The 19,033-nt window shown below is 35.9% G+C and overlaps 1 protein-coding gene across 2 annotated transcripts in view; it reads right to left on the bottom strand.

Annotated features, from left to right (window-relative positions):
* MAN1A2 (mannosidase alpha class 1A member 2) overlaps positions 1 to 18,689 on the bottom strand; it is a 354,032-nt gene extending 335,343 nt beyond the window's left edge. Inside the window, exons 1-2 of one of the 2 annotated variants that reach the window (XM_053705764.1) lie at positions 18,548 to 18,689; positions 17,772 to 18,426 (exon numbers count right to left, since the gene is read on the bottom strand). In XM_053705764.1, coding sequence (XP_053561739.1) covers positions 17,772 to 18,079 — 308 coding nt within the window. In that variant the 5' untranslated portion in view covers positions 18,080 to 18,426; positions 18,548 to 18,689. Of the gene's footprint in view, positions 1 to 17,771 lie in introns of both variants that reach the window. The other variant, XM_053705763.1, reaches the window with a different exon arrangement.
* Between the last annotated feature and the right edge of the window lie 344 nt (positions 18,690 to 19,033).

Below are 19,033 nucleotides of genomic sequence, written 5' to 3'. Positions count from 1 at the left end.
AAGGAACAGCACTATAAAGCTATTTTACTCTCTGCACCTACAGGAGACAAGGCAGCCCCCGGTATAACTGTACAGAGCCCAGTGCTGTGACATAGAGCTCGCTCTGATAACCCCATAAGGAACAGCACTATAAAGCTATTTTACTCTCTGCACCTACAGGAGACAAGGCAGCCCCCGGTATAACTGTACAGGGCCCAGTGCTGTGACATAGAGCTCGCTCTGATAACCCCATAAGGAACAGCACTATAAAGCTATTTTACTCTCTGCACCTACAGGAGACAAGGCAGCCCCCGGTATAACTGTACAGGGCCCAGTGCTGTGACATAGAGCTCGCTCTGATAACCCCATAAGGAACAGCACTATAAAGCTATTTTACTCTCTGCACCTACAGGAGACAAGGCAGCCCCCGGTATAACTGTACAGGGCCCAGTGCTGTGACATAGAGCTCGCTCTGATAACCCCATAAGGAACAGCACTATAAAGCTATTTTACTCTCTGCACCTACAGGAGACAAGGCAGCCCCCGGCATAACTGTACAGGGCCCAGTGCTGTGACACAGAGCTCGCTCTGATAACCCCATAAGGAACAGCACTATAAAGCTATTTTACTCTCTGCACCTACAGGAGACAAGGCAGCCCCCGGTATAACTGTACAGGGCCCAGTGCTGTGACATAGAGCTCGCTCTGATAACCCCATAAGGAACAGCACTATAAAGCTATTTTACTCTCTGCACCTACAGGAGACAAGGCAGCCCCCGGTATAACTGTACAGGGCCCAGTGCTATGACATAGAGCTCGCTCTGATAACCCCATAAGGAACAGCACTATAAAGCTATTTTACTCTCTGCACCTACAGGAGACAAGGCAGCCCCCGGTATAACTGTACAGAGCCCAGTGCTGTGACATAGAGCTCGCTCTGATAACCCCATAAGGAACAGCACTATAAAGCTATTTTACTCTCTGCACCTACAGGAGACAAGGCAGCCCCCGGTATAACTGTACAGGGCCCTGCGCTGTGACATAGAGCTCGCTCTGATAACCCCATAAGGAACAGCACTATAAAGCTATTTTACTCTCTGCACCTACAGGAGACAAGGCAGCCCCCGGTATAGCTGTACAGGGCCCAGTGCTGTGACATAGAGCTCGCTCTGATAACCCCATAAGGAACAGCACTATAAAGCTATTTTACTCTCTGCACCTACAGGAGACAAGGCAGCCCCCGGTATAACTGTACAGAGCCCAGTGCTGTGACATAGCTCGCTCTGATAACCCCATAAGGAACAGCACTATAAAGCTATTTTACTCTCTGCACCTACAGGAGACAAGGCAGCCCCCGGTATAACTGTACAGAGCCCAGTGCTGTGACATAGAGCTCGCTCTGATAACCCCATAAGGAACAGCACTATAAAGCTATTTTACTCTCTGCACCTACAGGAGACAAGGCAGCCCCCGGTATAACTGTACAGGGCCCAGTGCTATGACATAGAGCTCGCTCTGATAACCCCATAAGGAACAGCACTATAAAGCTATTTTACTCTCTGCACCTACAGGAGACAAGGCAGCCCCCGGTATAACTGTACAGGGCCCAGTGATGTGACATAGAGCTCGCTCTGATAACCCCATAAGGAACAGCACTATAAAGCTATTTTACTCTCTGCACCTACAGGAGACAAGGCAGCCCCCGGTATAACTGTACAGGGCCCAGTGATGTGACATAGAGCTCGCTCTGATAACCCCATAAGGAACAGCACTATAAAGCTATTTTACTCTCTGCACCTACAGGAGACAAGGCAGCCCCCGGTATAACTGTACAGGGCCCAGTGCTGTGACATAGAGCTCGCTCTGATAACCCCATAAGGAACAGCACTATAAAGCTATTTTACTCTCTGCACCTACAGGAGACAAGGCAGCCCCCGGTATAACTGTACAGGGCCTGCGCTGTGACATAGAGCTCGCTCTGATAACCCCATAAGGAACAGCACTATAAAGCTATTTTACTCTCTGCACCTACAGGAGACAAGGCAGTCCCCGGTATAACTGTACAGGGCCCAGTGCTGTGACATAGACCTCGCTCTGATAACCCCATAAGGAACAGCACTATAAAGCTATTTTACTCTCTGCACCTACAGGGGACAAGGCAGCCCCCGGTATAACTGTACAGGGCCCAGTGCTGTGACATAGAGCTCGCTCTGATAACCCCATAAGGAACAGCACTATAAAGCTATTTTACTCTCTGCACCTACAGGAGACAAGGCAGCCCCCGGTATAACTGTACAGAGCCCAGTGCTGTGACATAGAGCTCGCTCTGATAACCCCATAAGGAACAGCACTATAAAGCTATTTTACTCTCTGCACCTACAGGAGACAAGGCAGCCCCCGGTATAACTGTACAGGGCCCAGTGCTATGACATAGAGCTCGCTCTGATAACCCCATAAGGAACAGCACTATAAAGCTATTTTACTCTCTGCACCTACAGGAGACAAGGCAGCCCCCGGTATAACTGTACAGGGCCCAGTGCTGTGACATAGACCTCGCTCTGATAACCCCATAAGGAACAGCACTATAAAGCTATTTTACTCTCTGCACCTACAGGAGACAAGGCAGCCCCCGGTATAACTGTACAGAGCCCAGTGCTGTGACATAGAGCTCGCTCTGATAACCCCATAAGGAACAGCACTATAAAGCTATTTTACTCTCTGCACCTACAGGGGACAAGGCAGCCCCCAGCAGAGCCCTGAGCCCTGTGCTGTGACATAGAGCTTGCTCTGATAACCCAATAGGTAAACTTACAAAAGAAATCTCTTCCAAGTAAAGTTCTCCAATGGAGGAGGTTAATTAAAGTTATATGGAAGTTAACATTAAACTTCATGTTTTAAGAAACATTTCTAATTATTTCTATTCTCAAATGTACTACATTTCCTTGGTAAGTTTCTATAGGATAACAAATCTCTCTCACTGGTCTAACAATTTGTAATCTGAGGTCCTAGTTCCTGACTGCTGAACACATATGTGGGAGCAGTCAAAACTACTGCAGAATTGGCCATAAGGAGGATGCCATGGGCGCCTCAATGTCTTCTTTGTTGGTAACCTGGCAGCTAGGGATCTATATAACTGCCAGACAGCAAGCTATGAAATAGGCAGGGATATACATGTCCCAGGACACATTCTGCTGGTGTCCTCTTTATAGATTGATCCGCTTTCATATGCATCACTAATGTAACTAGTTTTATTTGTATGTGGTTCCCCTGTACAAAACCATCTGCTCTAGTTCCAGCAGGGCACGGACAAGATTCTCCTTGTGCTGACACACAGTACATGTAGGTGACATAGCTCATCAGCCTTTCTATATTTAAAACAACAACTATAAAATAAGTCTAATTCTGTAACTGGTTTAATCTGTGTAACTCAAGGTGGGTTGGTATCATGTTACTCACCCTAAGGTAAGTGACCTAGATTTCCCATGGCGACATCACATAGGTGAAAAAAAACCTCATATGGGAGCGGCTGAGAGTGTTCTTACCAATAGGGGTTTAATACTAAATAACTTAGTAAGTTTAGATTTGTGCACATGATGCCAGAATATTATAGGGACAGTCAAGTCAAACTTTCATGATTCAGAAAGGGCATGTCATTTTATTTTTAGCATCAAATTTGCTTTGTTCTCTTGGTGTTCTTTTTTTGAAAGCTAAACCTAGGTAGGCTCATATGCAAATTTCTAAGACCTTGAAAGTCGCCTCTTATCGCAGTACATTTTGACAGTTTTTCACCGCTAGACAGCGCCAGTTAGATAACATTAATAGTAAATAATACACAGCGCCAAAGTAAAACTACACAAGTTCTTCCTATAAGCAAGATCTCTCAACCAGATCTTAGGAGAAAAACGGAAAAATGCAATGTGAGGAGCGCTAAAGAAAGCTAAAAAAGCTAAGCGTAGTAGATATAAAGGATTCAAACGGTTTATTTTACAAAGGATACATAAAACCGGCTAAAAATGTATAAATGCACATCTATAGTAAAAGTAAAAAAGGGCGGTAATGACTTCCTTATTGCCAATCACAGCTATGGTAGTTATAAATAATGCACACAGGTACGTTTACCGTTCCTGAGAACACACAAATACGGTGCCGTTGCTGAAATCACAAATAAATTATAAAAGTGTTATACAAAAACCATCTGTGTAAATATTATACTTAAAAATTAGAAATAGGATTTGTCCACAAAGTGTCCAAAAATATATATCCTCTTATCGTGAAACAAACTAGTTCCTAAAAAAGGTTCCTAATGCAGGTGTCCAAAAAGGTACAACACAGAAAAAATATAGAAAGATATCTAAACAGAAAAAGTAAATGTGTCCAAAAATGGTGCAGAGCAAAATGAAAAATAATAATCCACAAATCCAAACTAGATGTGAGACGATCTATGTGCACAGAAAAGATCCATATGATGAGGCAGGTGCAATCTTCAAAATGATTTGAAAATATCCTCAAAGCAGTATAAGTCTCCATATAAGAGATACAAGTACATAGTGCAATATAGCTAACAAAATCTTACAGATAGAAGTATCGACCCTTTACTGCTTTGAGGATATTCTTAAATCATTTTGAAGATTGCACCTGCCTCATCATATGGATTTTTTCTGTGCACATAGATCGTCTCACATCTAGTTTGGATTTTGTGGATTATTATTTTTCATTTTGCTCTACACCATTTTTGAACACATAGACTTTTTCTGTTTAGATATCTTTCTATGTTTTTTCTGTTTAGATATCTATCTATGTTTTTTCTGTTTAGATAACTTTCTATACTTTTTTCTGTTTAGATATCTTTCTATGTTTTTTTCCGTTTAGATAACTTTCTATACTTTTTTCTGTTTAGATATCTTTCTATGTTTTTTTCCGTTTAGATAACTTTCTATGTTTTTTTCCGTTTAGATATCTTTCTATGTTTTTTTCCGTTTAGATAACTTTCTATACTTTTTCTGTTTAGATATCTTTCTATGTTTTTTTCTGTTTAGATAACTTTCTATACTTTTTCTGTTTAGATAACTTTCTATACTTTTTCTGTTTAGATAACTTTCTATACTTTTTCTGTTTAGATAACTTTCTATACTTTTTCTGTTTAGATAACTTTCTATACTTTTTCTGTTTAGATAACTTTCTATACTTTTTCTGTTTAGATAACTTTCTATACTTTTTCTGTTTAGATATCTTTCTATACTTTTTCTGTTTAGATAACTTTCTATACTTTTTCTGTTTAGATAACTTTCTATACTTTTTCTGTTTAGATAACTTTCTATACTTTTTCTGTTTAGATAACTTTCTATACTTTTTCTGTTTAGATAACTTTCTATACTTTTTCTGTTTAGATAACTTTCTATACTTTTTCTGTTTAGATAACTTTCTATACTTTTTCTGTTTAGATAACTTTCTATACTTTTTCTGTTTAGATAACTTTCTATACTTTTTCTGTTTAGATAACTTTCTATACTTTTTCTGTTTAGATAACTTTCTATGTTTTTTTCTGTTTAGATAACTTTCTATATTTTTTCTGTTTTGTACCTTTTTGGACACATGCATTAGGAATGAGTTTGTTTCACCATTAGAGGATATACATTTTTTAGACACTGAGGACAAATCCTATTTCTATTTTTTAAGTATTATATTTATACAGATGGTTTTTGTATAACACTTTTATAAATTATTTGTGATTTCAGCAACGGCACCGTATTTGTGTGTTCTCAGGAACGGTAAACGTACCTGTGTGCATTATTTATAACTACCATAGCTGTGATAAGCAATAAGGAAGTCATTACCTCCCTTTTTTACTTTTACTATAGATGTGTATTTATACATTTTTAGCCGGTTTTATGTATCCTTTGTAAAATAAATCCGTTGAATCCTTTATATCTACTTCCCTTAGCTTTTTTAGCTTTCTTTAGCGCTCCTCAAATAGATAACATTGTGCTCACTCCCATGGAGTTACCTAGGAGTCAGCACTGATTGGTTAAAAAGCAAGTGAACTGAAATATGTGGGCAGTTTGCAGAGGCTTAGATACAAGGTAACCACAGAGGTAAAAAGTGTATTAATATAACCGTGATGGTTGTGCAAAACTGGGGAATGGGTAATAAAAGGATTATCGATCATTTTAAACAATAAACAAATTTAAGAAGACTGTCCCTTTAAGCAAGGCAGGCAATGTGTGGTCAGTTCCAGCCTATTAGAGTTCCAGTGTGAAGTGCATCCCATTACCTTAAGGAGGGTATCAAATTCAAAGCCATTCCAGTCTATTAGCAAATCTTGAGAGAACACCCTTGTCACACACTTTAGATCTATAATGGAGAAAATACCCTCCTAAACAGACAGTTAACATCTTCCAAGAACAAAAAATATTTCATTCTTCCTATCAATTAACATAGCAGAGTCTGACCATTTTTAGAAGAGATTTACACCTCGTTTGCTTGTTTCTCAAATCTCAAATTCCCCCAGCACTTTCCTTACTTGGAGGAGCCAATACAAACTGGCATCTGTAGAAGACTGGGCTTGCTACTGTCATTATGTTAAAGGGACATTATACACATTTTTAGTTGCATAAATGTTTTGTAGATGATTTATATAGCCCATAAAGTTTTTTCTTTTAAAATGTATAGTTTTGCTCGTTTATAAAATAACATTGCTCTGATTTTCAGACTCCTAACCAAGCCCTAAAGTTTTATGAGAATACCGTCAGCTACCTTCTCCAGCTTGCTCCTGTTTGTGTAAAGGGTCTTTTCATATGCAAAAGAAGGGGGAGGGGGGAGTGTCTTATTTCCCACTTGCAATGGGCTTTCCAGCTACCTTTTCAACAGAGCTAAACTGAGAGCTTCTAAGTACGTTTTTAAACAGTTTTATACTGGATTTTTATATCAGTATCTGTGCATATTATTTATAGTAGTGTCTATTACATGCAGTTATATGTAATTAGTGTATACTGTATATTTATATCAGTATCAGTACATATTCTGTATAGTAGTGTCTATTACATGCAGTTATATGACAATTAGTATATACTGTATATTTATATCAGTATCTGTACATATTCTGTATAGTAGTGTCTATTACATGCAGTTATATGACAATTAGTGTATACTGTATATTTATATCAGTATCTGTACATATTCTGTATAGTAGTGTCTGTTACATGCAGTTATATGACAATTAGTGTATACTGTATATTTATATCAGTATCTGTACATATTCTGTATAGTAGTGTCTATTACATGCAGTTATATGACAATTAGTGTATACTGTATATTTATATCAGTATCTGTACATATTCTGTATAGTAGTGTCTATTACATGCAGTTATATGACAATTAGTGTATACTGTATATTTATATCAGTATCTGTACATATTCTGTATAGTAGTGTCTATTACATGCAGTTATATGACAATTAGTGTATACTGTATATTTATATCAGTATCTGTACATATTCTGTATAGTAGTGTCTATTACATGCAGTTTTATGACAATTAGTGTATACTGTATATTTATATCAGTATCTGTACATATTCTGTATAGTAGTGTCTGTTACATGCAGTTATATGACAATTAGTGTATACTGTATATTTATATCAGTATCTGTACATATTCTGTATAGTAGTGTCTATTACATGCAGTTATATGACAATTAGTGTATACTGTATATTTATATCAGTATCTGTGCATATTCTGTATAGTAGTGTCTATTACATGCAGTTATATGTAATTAGTGTATACTGTATATTTATATCAGTATCTGTACATATTCTGTATAGTAGTGTCTATTACATGCAGTTATATGACAATTAGTATATACTGTATATTTATATCAGTATCTGTACATATTCTGTATAGTAGTGTCTATTACATGCAGTTATAAGACAATTAGTGTATACTGTATATTTATATCAGTATATGTACATATTCTGTATAGTAGTGTCTATTACATGCAGTTATATGTAATTAGTGTAAACTGTATATTTATATCAGTATCTGTACACATTCTGTATAGTAGTGTCTATTACATGCAGTTATATGTAATTAGTGTATACTGTATATTTATATCAGTATCTGTACATATTCTGTATAGTAGTGTCTATTACATGCAGTTAGATGAAAATGAGTGTATACTGTATATTTATATCAGTATCTGTACATATTCTGTATAGTAGTGTCTATTACATACAGTTATATGACAATTAGTGTATACTGTATATTTATATCAGTATCTGTACATATTCTGTATAGTAGTGTCTATTACATGCAGTTATATGAAAATTAGTATATACAGTATATTTATATCAGTATCTGTACATATTCTGTATAGTAGTGTCTATTACATGCAGTTATATGACAATTAGTGTATACTGTATATTTATATCAGTATCTGTACATATTCTGTATAGTAGTGTATGTTACATGCAGTTATATGACAATTAGTGTATACTGTATATTTATATCAGTATCTGTACATATTCTGTATAGTAGTGTCTGTTACATGCAGTTATATGTAATTAGTGTATACTGTATATTTATATCAGTATCTGTACATATTCTTTATAGTAGTGTCTATTACATGCAGTTATATGACAATTAGTGTAAACTGTATATTTATATCAGTATCTGTACATATTCTGTATAGTAGTGTCTATTACATGCAGTTATATGACAATTAGTGTATACTGTATATTTATATCAGTATCTGTACATATTCTGTATAGTAGTGTCTATTACATGCAGTTATATGACAATTAGTGTATACTGTATATTTATATCAGTATCTGTACATATTCTGTATAGTAGTGTCTATTACATGCAGTTATATGACAATTAGTGTATACTGTATATTTATATCAGTATCTGTGCATATTCTGTATAGTAGTGTCTATTACATGCAGTTATATGTAATTAGTGTATACTGTATATTTATATCAGTATCTGTACATATTCTGTATAGTAGTGTCTATTACATGCAGTTATAAGACAATTAGTGTATACTGTATATTTATATCAGTATCTGTACATATTCTGTATAGTAGTGTCTATTACATGCAGTTATAAGACAATTAGTGTATACTGTATATTTATATCAGTATATGTACATATTCTGTATAGTAGTGTCTATTACATGCAGTTATATGTAATTAGTGTAAACTGTATATTTATATCAGTATCTGTACACATTCTGTATAGTAGTGTCTATTACATGCAGTTATATGTAATTAGTGTATACTGTATATTTATATCAGTATCTGTACATATTCTGTATAGTAGTGTCTATTACATGCAGTTATATGACAATTAGTGTATGCTGTATATTTATATCAGTAGCTGTACATATTCTGTATAGTAGTGTCTATTACATGCAGTTATATGACAATTAGTGTATACTGTACATTTATATCAGTATCTGTACATATTCTGTATAGTAGTGTCTATTACATGCAGTTAGATGAAAATGAGTGTATACTGTACATTTATATCAGTATCTGTACATATTCTGTATAGTAGTGTCTATTACATGCAGTTATATGACAATTAGTGTATACTGTATATTTATATCAGTATCTGTACATATTCTGTATAGTAGTGTCTGTTACATGCAGTTATATAACAGTTAGTGTATACTGTATATTTATATCAGTATCTGTACATATTCTGTATAGTAGTGTCTATTACATGCAGTTATATGACAATTAGTGTATACTGTATATATTCTGTATAGTAGTGTCTATTACATGCAGTTATATGACAATTAGTATATACTGTATATTTATATCAGTATCTGTACATATTCTGTATAGTAGTGTCTATTACATGCAGTTATATGACAATTAGTGTATACTGTATATTTATATCAGTATCTGTACATATTCTGTATAGTAGTGTCTATTACATGCAGTTATATGTAATTAGTGTATACTGTATATTTATATCAGATCTGTACATATTCTGTATAGTAGTGTTTATTACATGCAGTTATATGAAAATTAGTATATACAGTATATTTATATCAGTATCTGTACATATTCTGTATAGTAGTGTCTATTACATGCAGTTATATGACAATTAGTATATACTGTATATTTATATCAGTATCTGTACATATTCTGTATAGTAGTGTCTATTACATGCAGTTATATGACAATTAGTGTATACTGTATATTTATATCAGTATCTGTACATATTCTGTATAGTAGTGTCTATTATATGCAGTTATATGACAATTAGTGTATACTGTATATTTATATCAGTATCTGTACATATTCTGTATAGTAGTGTCTATTACTTGCAGTTATATGACAATTAGTGTATACTGTATATTTATGTCAGTATCTGTACATATTCTGTATAGTAGTGTCTATTACATGCAGTTATATGACAATTAGTGTATACTGTATATTTATATGAGTATCTGTACATATTCTGTATAGTAGTGTCTATTACATGCAGTTATATGTAATTAGTGTATACTGTATATTTATATCAGTATCTGTACATATTCTGTATAGTAGTGTCTGTTACATGCAGTTATATGACAATTAGTGTATACTGTATATTTATATCAGTATCTGTACATATTCTGTATAGTAGTGTCTATTACATGCAGTTATATGACAATTAGTGTATACTGTATATTTATATCAGTATCTGTACATATTCTGTATAGTAGTGTCTGTTACATGCAGTTATATGACAATTAGTGTATAATGTATATTTATATCAGTATCTGTACATATTCTGTATAGTAGTGTCTGTTACATGCAGTTATATGACAATTAGTATATACTGTATATTTATATCAGTATATGTACATATTCTGTATAGTAGTGTCTATTACATGCAGTTATATGACAATTAGTGTATACTGTATATTTATATCAGTATATGTACATATTCTGTATAGTAGTGTCTATTACATGCAGTTATATGACAATTAGTGTATACTGTATATTTATATCAGTATATGTACATATTCTATATAGTAGTGTCTATTACATGCAGTTATATGACAATTAGTGTATACTGTATATTTATATCAGTATATGTACATATTCTATATAGTAGTGTCTATTACATGCAGTTATATGACAATTAGTGTATACTGTATATTTATATCAGTATCTGTACATATTCTGTATAGTAGTGTCTATTACATGCAGTTATATGACAATTAGTGTATACTGTATATTTATATCAGTATCTGTACATATTCTGTATAGTAGTGTCTATTACATGCAGTTATATGACAATTAGTGTATACTGTATATTTATATCAGTATCTGTACATATTCTGTATAGTAGTGTCTATTACATGCAGTTATATGACAATTAGTATATACTGTATATTTATATCAGTAGTATCTGTACATATTCTGTATAGTAGTGTCTATTACATGCAGTTATATGACAATTAGTGTATACTGTATATTTATATCAGTATCTGTACATACTCTGTATAGTAGTGTCTATTGCATGCAGTTATATGTAATTAGTGTATACTGTATATTTATATCAGTATCTGTACATATTCTGTATAGTAGTGTCTATTACATGCAGTTATATGACAATTAGTGTATACTGTATATTTATATCAGTATCTGTACATATTCTGTATAGTAGTGTCTATTACATGCAGTTAGATGACAATTAGTGTATACTGTATATTTATATCAGTATCTGTACATATTCTGTATAGTAGTGTCTATTACATGCAGTTATATGACAATTAGTGTATACTGTATATTTATATCAGTATCTGTACATATTCTGTATAGTAGTGTCTATTACATGCAGTTATATGACAATTAGTGTATACTGTATATTTATATCAGTATCTGTACATATTCTGTATAGTAGTGTCTATTACATGCAGTTATATGGCAATTAGTGTATACTGTATATTTATATCAGTATCTGTACATATTCTGTATAGTAGTGTCTATTACATGCAGTTATATGACAATTAGTGTATACTGTATATTTATATCAGTATCTGTACATATTCTGTATATAGTGTCTATTACATGCAGTTATATGACAATTAGTGTATACTGTATATTTATATCAGTATCTGTACATATTCTGTATAGTAGTGTATATTACATGCAGTTAGATGAAAATGAGTGTATACTGTATATTTATATCAGTATCTGTACATATTCTGTATAGTAGTGTCTATTACATGCAGTTATATGACAATTAGTGTATACTGTATATTTATATCAGTATCTGTACATATTCTGTATAGTAGTGTCTATTACATGCAGTTATATGACAATTAGTATATACTGTATATTTATATCAGTAGTATCTGTACATATTCTGTATAGTAGTGTCTATTACATGCAGTTATATGACAATTAGTGTATACTGTATATTTATATCAGTATCTGTACATATTCTGTATAGTAGTGTATATTACATGCAGTTAGATGAAAATGAGTGTATACTGTCCCTTTAACATTCCTATTGTTTCACTTCAGCAGAAATAAGAAACTGCAGATTAAATGGTGAGTAAAGCCTAAAGTGTGCCCTTTCAGTTTTCCTTGTTAACCCCTTAACGACCGAGGATGTGCAGGGTACGTCCTCAGAAAAAAGGCAGTTAACGCCTGAGAACGTACCCTGCACGTCCTCGGTGTGGAAAGCAGCTGGAAGCGATCCTGCTACACTACAGATTGAGCTACACTACAGAATTTTTTTTTAAAAAAAAATAAACATTTGATTGTTCAAAATGGGTACTGGCAGACAGCTGCCAGTACCCAAGATGGCCCCCAATAAGGCTGAGAGGGAGGCTTAGAGAGCTGTTTTGGGGGGGGGGATCAGGGAGGTTGGGGGTTAAGGGGGGGATCCTAAACACAGCATATGTAAATATGCTTTTTTTTTTTCTTAAAAAAAAAAAAAAAAAAAAAAAAAAAAACAACCTTTTATTTTAGTACTGGCAGACTTTCTGCCAGTACTTAAGATGGCGGGAACAATTGTGGGGTGGGGGAGAGAAGGGAGCTGTTTGGGAGGGATCAGGGGGTGGGATGTGTCAGGTGGGAGGCTGATCTCTACACTAAAGCTAAAATTAACCCTGCAAGCTCCCTACAAACTACCTAATTAACCCCTTCACTGCTAGCCATAATACACGTGATGCGCAGCAGCATTTAGCGACTTTCTAATTACCATAAAGCCAAGCCAAAGTCATATATGTCTGCTATTTCTGAACAAAGGGCATCCCAGAGAAGCATTTACAACCATTTGTGCCATAATTGCACAAGCTGTTTGTAAATAATTTCAGTGAGAATCCTAAAATTGTGAAAAAATTAACGTTTTTTTTTACTTTGATCGCATTTGGCGGTGAAATGGTGGCATGAAATATACCAAAATGGGCCTAGATCAATACTTGGGGTTGTCTACTACACTAAAGCTAAAATTAACCCTAGAAGCTCCCTACATGCTCCCTAATTAACCCCTTCAATGCTGGGCATAATACACGTATTGTGCGCAGTGGCATTTAGCAGCCTTCTAATTACCAAAAAGCAAAGCCAAAGCCATATATGTCTGCTATTTCTGAACAAAGGGGATCCCAGAGAAGCATTTACAACCATTTATTCTATAATTGCATAAGTTGTTTGTAAATAATTTCAGTGAGAAACCTAAAGTTTGTGAAAACATTTTTGTGAAAAAGTGAACAATTTTTTTTATTTGATCGCATTTGGCGGTGAAATAGTGGCATGAAATATACCAAAATGGGCCTAGATCAATACTTTGGGATGTCTTCTAAAAAAAAAATATATACATGTCAATAGATATTCAGGGATTCCTGAAAGATATTAGTGTCCCAATGTAACTAGCGCTAATTTTGAAAAAAAGTGGTTTGGAAATAGCAAAGTGCTACTTGTATTTATGGCCCTATAACTTGGAAAAAAAAGCAAAGAAGATGTAAACATTGGGTATTTCTAAACTCAGGACAAAATTTAGAAACTATTTAGCATGGGTGTTTATTGGTGGTTGTAGATGTGTAACAGATTTTGGGGGTCAAAGTTAGAAAAAGTGTGTTTTTTTCCATTTTTCCTTCATATTTTATAATGTTTTTTATAGTAAATTATAAGATATGATGAAAATAATGGTATCTTTTGAAAGTCCATTTAATGGCGAGAAAAACGGTATATAATATGTGTGGGTACAGTAAATGAGTAAGAGGAAAATTACAGCTAAACACAAACACCGCAAAAATGTAAAAATAGCCTTGGTCCCAAACTGACAGAAAATGGAAAAGTGCTGCGGTCATTAAGGGGTTAAAAGGGACACACTGAACCCAATTTTTTTCTTTTGTGATTCAGATAGAGCATGCAATGTTAAGCAACTTTTTAATTTACTCCCATTATCCATTTTTCTTCGTTCTCTTGCTATCTTTATTTGAAAAAGGCATCTAAGCTTTTTTTCGGTTCAAAACACTGGACAGCACTTGTTTATTGGTGGATGAATTTATCCACCAATCAGCAAGAACAATGCAGGTGGTTCACCAAAAATGGACCAACATCTAAACTTAGTGTTGTATTTCAAATAAAGATACTAAGATAATGAAGAAAATTTGATAATAGGGAGTACATTAGAAAGTTGCTTAAAATTTCATGCTCTATCTGAATCACGAAAGAAAAAAATTGGGTTCAGTGTCCCTTTAACAAACTTTGTGTTTCTCACTGAAATTTACACACAGCTACTGCAGTCATAAAATAAATGGTTGTTAAAGCTTCTCTTTAGTCCCCTTTGTTCATAAATAGACATGCGTGGCTTTGAAACTAGTTTTTTTGGCATTAAGAAGGCCGCTAATTGCAACTGTGCACCACACTTTAAATTCCTGGCAGTGAAGGGGTTAATCAGGTAGTGTGTAAGGTTGATTTTTGCTCTTAGCACAGGGTTGCTATATATGTAGGGAACCTTTTTATTGCACTTCAATTGTAATCTAGGCCTATGTGTTCATTCCCCTTCAGGGGCTAAAATTTGCCTTTGCACTTATGTGCCGGACCATAAAAGTGCAATAGTAAACCTCTAATGCATTTGACCATATTATTATTAGTTTTATATTCCTTAAAATATGATAAGCTGATTGCAATAAAGTGTTTGGTTATTTAACCACTTGAAAAGGTACATTAAACACTAGATAGATTTCATGCACCTCCCTCTAATTATGGGTTACACTGCAGGTATCCGAGATACTGCACATGTGCAAACACATCAGCACTGGAATGGAATAAAAAAGGTAAATTCCAACATGGCGACATGCACTTAGGCGGAGAATAATCTCAATACTATGCATATAAAATGTATTTAGTGTTTAATGCCCCTTTAACAAGTGTTCACATACCCCCTTACATGAAAGTACAGGTCTTATTGATGTTGCTAACTCTGCGCTGCACTCCTGGAAGTGACACATACAGTCATAGCCGTTGTCTGCAAAGCTGCGCTAGTAACCCCTTAAAAACTGTGCGCCATACAGGGTACGTTGGTCATTAAAGGGTCAAACATGTTCACTAGAAAAAAAAATTATATATATTTTATTAACAGCACAAGTAATTGAAGGGCAATTCTAGTAGCACTATCGTCACTGCAACTCCATGTGTTAACCTCCACAAAGGGTTTAAACATAGATAAGGGGACAGTGTTTTTGCATATAACTGCATGTAATAGAGTAGACAATACTATAAAGAATAATATGCAATCTAAAAATCCAGTAGCAAACCTTCTAAAAACTTACTTAGAAGCTCCCAGTTTAGCTCTGTTAAAAGGGTTTGGCTGGGACACCCAGTGAAATGGGCTGGAAAGCAAATAAAGCAGACACCTCTCCCCTGCATATGAAAAGACCCTTTACACAAACAGGAGCAAGCTGGAGTAGGTAGACAAGAGTCTACTTCTAAAACGTTGGGGCTTGGTTAGGAGTCTGAAAAGCAGCACAATGTTATTTAAAAATAAGCAAAAACTATGGTTTTTTACAAACACACGCCCAGATGGGCTATATAAATGCATCATCTACAAAACATTTATGCAAAGAAAAATCTAATGTACAACGTCCCTTTAAAGTCCCACTCGGGAGCTGAACAGATTTGCTGGTCCCCAGTAGGAAACCGGTGTTGAGCAAATCAGCAGCAGTCCCAGAATGCCGGCAATGATCGGCTGGGCTCAGATCGGCTGCTGCATCGCTTGTGGCTCCAGAAGGAACATTAACCCATACAAAGGAGTGAAACACAGTTAAAACACACAGAGTTGCAGCACCCATAGAGTAATTATTGCATTCTTGAATATATTATGCATTCGATTTGTGCACCAGAGTAGTCCTAGAATTAATATTAATGGTCAAACGAAAAAACTGCATGCAAAGTTATGACACAGCCATCATCAATAACTGCCATGTTTTTGCCAGCATATTTTTTTCCTTTTGGTTAAAGTGAAAATTCATTTGCAAAGCTTGAGAAACTCTCGTTTCATTTTACCCTATTATATCATTTAATATTTTGCACAGTTTTACTCTAATGGAATGAAAAGTTTAAATTATGTTCTGAGCAAGAACTCTGATGAAGTGTAATGCAGGCTTATCTTTTTTGGACAAAGTGTAAGTAAAAATAAATAAATATGGATTTTGATTGCAAAAGTTTAAAGTGGTTCACCACTGAATCATGTAGCAAAGCAGCCAAAATATTTCTATAGGTAATAAAAGGACATACAGAAAGGAATTTACACGTCACATCAATGTATTGCAGACACCGGCTCTGGCAGTACCTGGGTTAATCAGTAAAGTGGAAAAAGAGTGGGGAGCAGACAGTGCTGCTGGTGAGTAGTTGCCCTCCCCAAGTTACAGTAAGGAGCACTTGCTACTGGCTGATAGCTGGCAGTGAAACAGTGTTTTGCTCCTGAATCCTGAGAGCTTCCGGCATTGATCCGTCTGCTGTAATGTTGGGAGTGTGATGGGAAGAGATTAGCATGCGAATAAGGGGCTCTATAGGCCGCTATCATTTAACTATTCTGCAGCCAAAAGCAATTCCAGAAAATTTTAACCAGAAAGCCCAAGCAGCTCACACAATAACAATAAATTCTTCCCCAAACCCCACCATCCTGCTGCAGAGGGAGTAGATCATGGGATACACAGCACATTGACTAACACAAGCTGTAATTGCCAATATAAACATCTTATAAAGAGGGATTGTAATCTTTACACTAAAAATGATGCCTGTGTTACATAGCTTATATCTCTGGCACTGAAAACGTTGATTACACTCTGAAATGATATTTCTCTTAGAAGAGGGCATTGTGCCAGTTAAGGTGTGAAACAGAAATCTGAAAATCCTGGAAGTAACGTCCCTATCATACTGACACGGTTCCTAGATTTTTCAACTTACATAATGTCTATAAGTAAATAAACAGTAGATCTTTAAATGTATCATACTCCTGATTTTTTTTTGCAAACTTCATCCATATTAAAATATTTACATCCAAAGCAAAGCACCCACCCAAAGATACAGGTGCTACATACATGCATTACTGAGCATTAGGGAGACTGCCCAAGAACTTATTTTGGGACTTTAAGCTGGATGTCTGTAGGCAAAATCTACATGCATGTTACACTGCCTAGGTTTTTAAAAAATATTTAAGAAACTATTATCCCAAACCGACACATGCACTATACACCGGATTGTACTAAGAAATGGCTTCTTCCATTGCACTGATTATTAAATTGTAAGAGTGTCAGTTGACAACATTGTGTGTTCCTACCTGTGTCGATGCTCATCATGTCCCTCTCCATGGATGAGGAAACTTCCCGAGTTCTTATCTCCCTTGTCAGAGTCTATATGGGGAATTAACACATCCTCTAGGCCCAAGTCAAAGCGTTTGTGCTTGGACGAGTCAGGGAGAAAAAAGAAGGCTCCAAAGCACAGCGTAATGAAGGCACTGAGTATGAGCAGAAGGATGAACTTCTCAGAGAGCCGCAAGGTGGCCCGATGGTGAGGGATAGAGGAGTTCCCCAAATTTAGTGCAGGGATCCGGCGCCCAGACAGTGGGAGCAGGGCAGGGGTGGTCATGGTGGTTTATGTGAGGTCACTTTAGCTGGAGATCTGGAATCATGTTATGCCAAATGTACAATGCATTGAGTGACAATACCTAAGCAGTCCTGGGAATGGAGTCTTAATGGTGATAAGACAGAAGGCTATGCCAAGTAGTCCACTTTCACATTTGGATACACTCGTCCTGCAGTCCTGACTCTCTTACCACATTCCCTGAAAAGCTACCCAGATAATGCTGTGCTTGGGAGCAATGACCAGTGAGGTTCTTCACCTTGTTCCCAGCACAGCACCCTAATGAGGACAATGCTGCAGATGGTAAGCTACAAATCAACTACCAGGCATCACTTTGACCTTTTCTTGTATGGCTGCCAAAAAAAAAAATTATACACGTTAACCTTGTAGAGATCTCCTGTTAAGATTGGGATGACAATGCTGATCATATACTAATGAGCATGTTGTGCCTTGGAAGATCCAGATCATCCTTACCCCAGTGCCACATCAGCAGAGAATCTGAAATGATGCTGTACAGGTCGAAGCAACCCCTGGGTATATTAGAAGGAAACACCTAGTGCAGGACCCTAATAATGTTGCATCTGGAAGTGCTGACAGCTCTCCTTGTTGGATATAAATGCAGCTTCACTAAAGATGTTACACCTAAAAAGTACTGTGATCTGTCCCAAAAAGGCTGCACAATCACCTTGCTAAATCTTCTGGGCATCTCATCACAGGGTCATGAATGATGATGCAGCTGGCGGTTTTATCAGCTAGAGGGCAGCAATATCACAAGGGTATAACAGCAGGGCCAGTGGAACAGTCCAGTGAATATTCACAGGCCAGTGCTGGGTACCTATACCTATCAGTCCTGGGCAGGCAGCAGCACCTCAATCTCTCAGTCCTGAGCAGGCACTGGCAGCCCCTAGCCCTATCAGTCCTGGGCAGGCACTGGCAGCCCCCCCGATCTGTCACTCCTAG

This window comes from Bombina bombina, chromosome 3, assembly GCF_027579735.1.
Source record: "Bombina bombina isolate aBomBom1 chromosome 3, aBomBom1.pri, whole genome shotgun sequence".
Lineage (NCBI taxonomy): Eukaryota > Metazoa > Chordata > Amphibia > Anura > Bombinatoridae > Bombina > Bombina bombina.
Note: the sequence above shows the minus strand (reverse complement) of the source record. Positions and strands in the feature narration are given on the sequence as shown.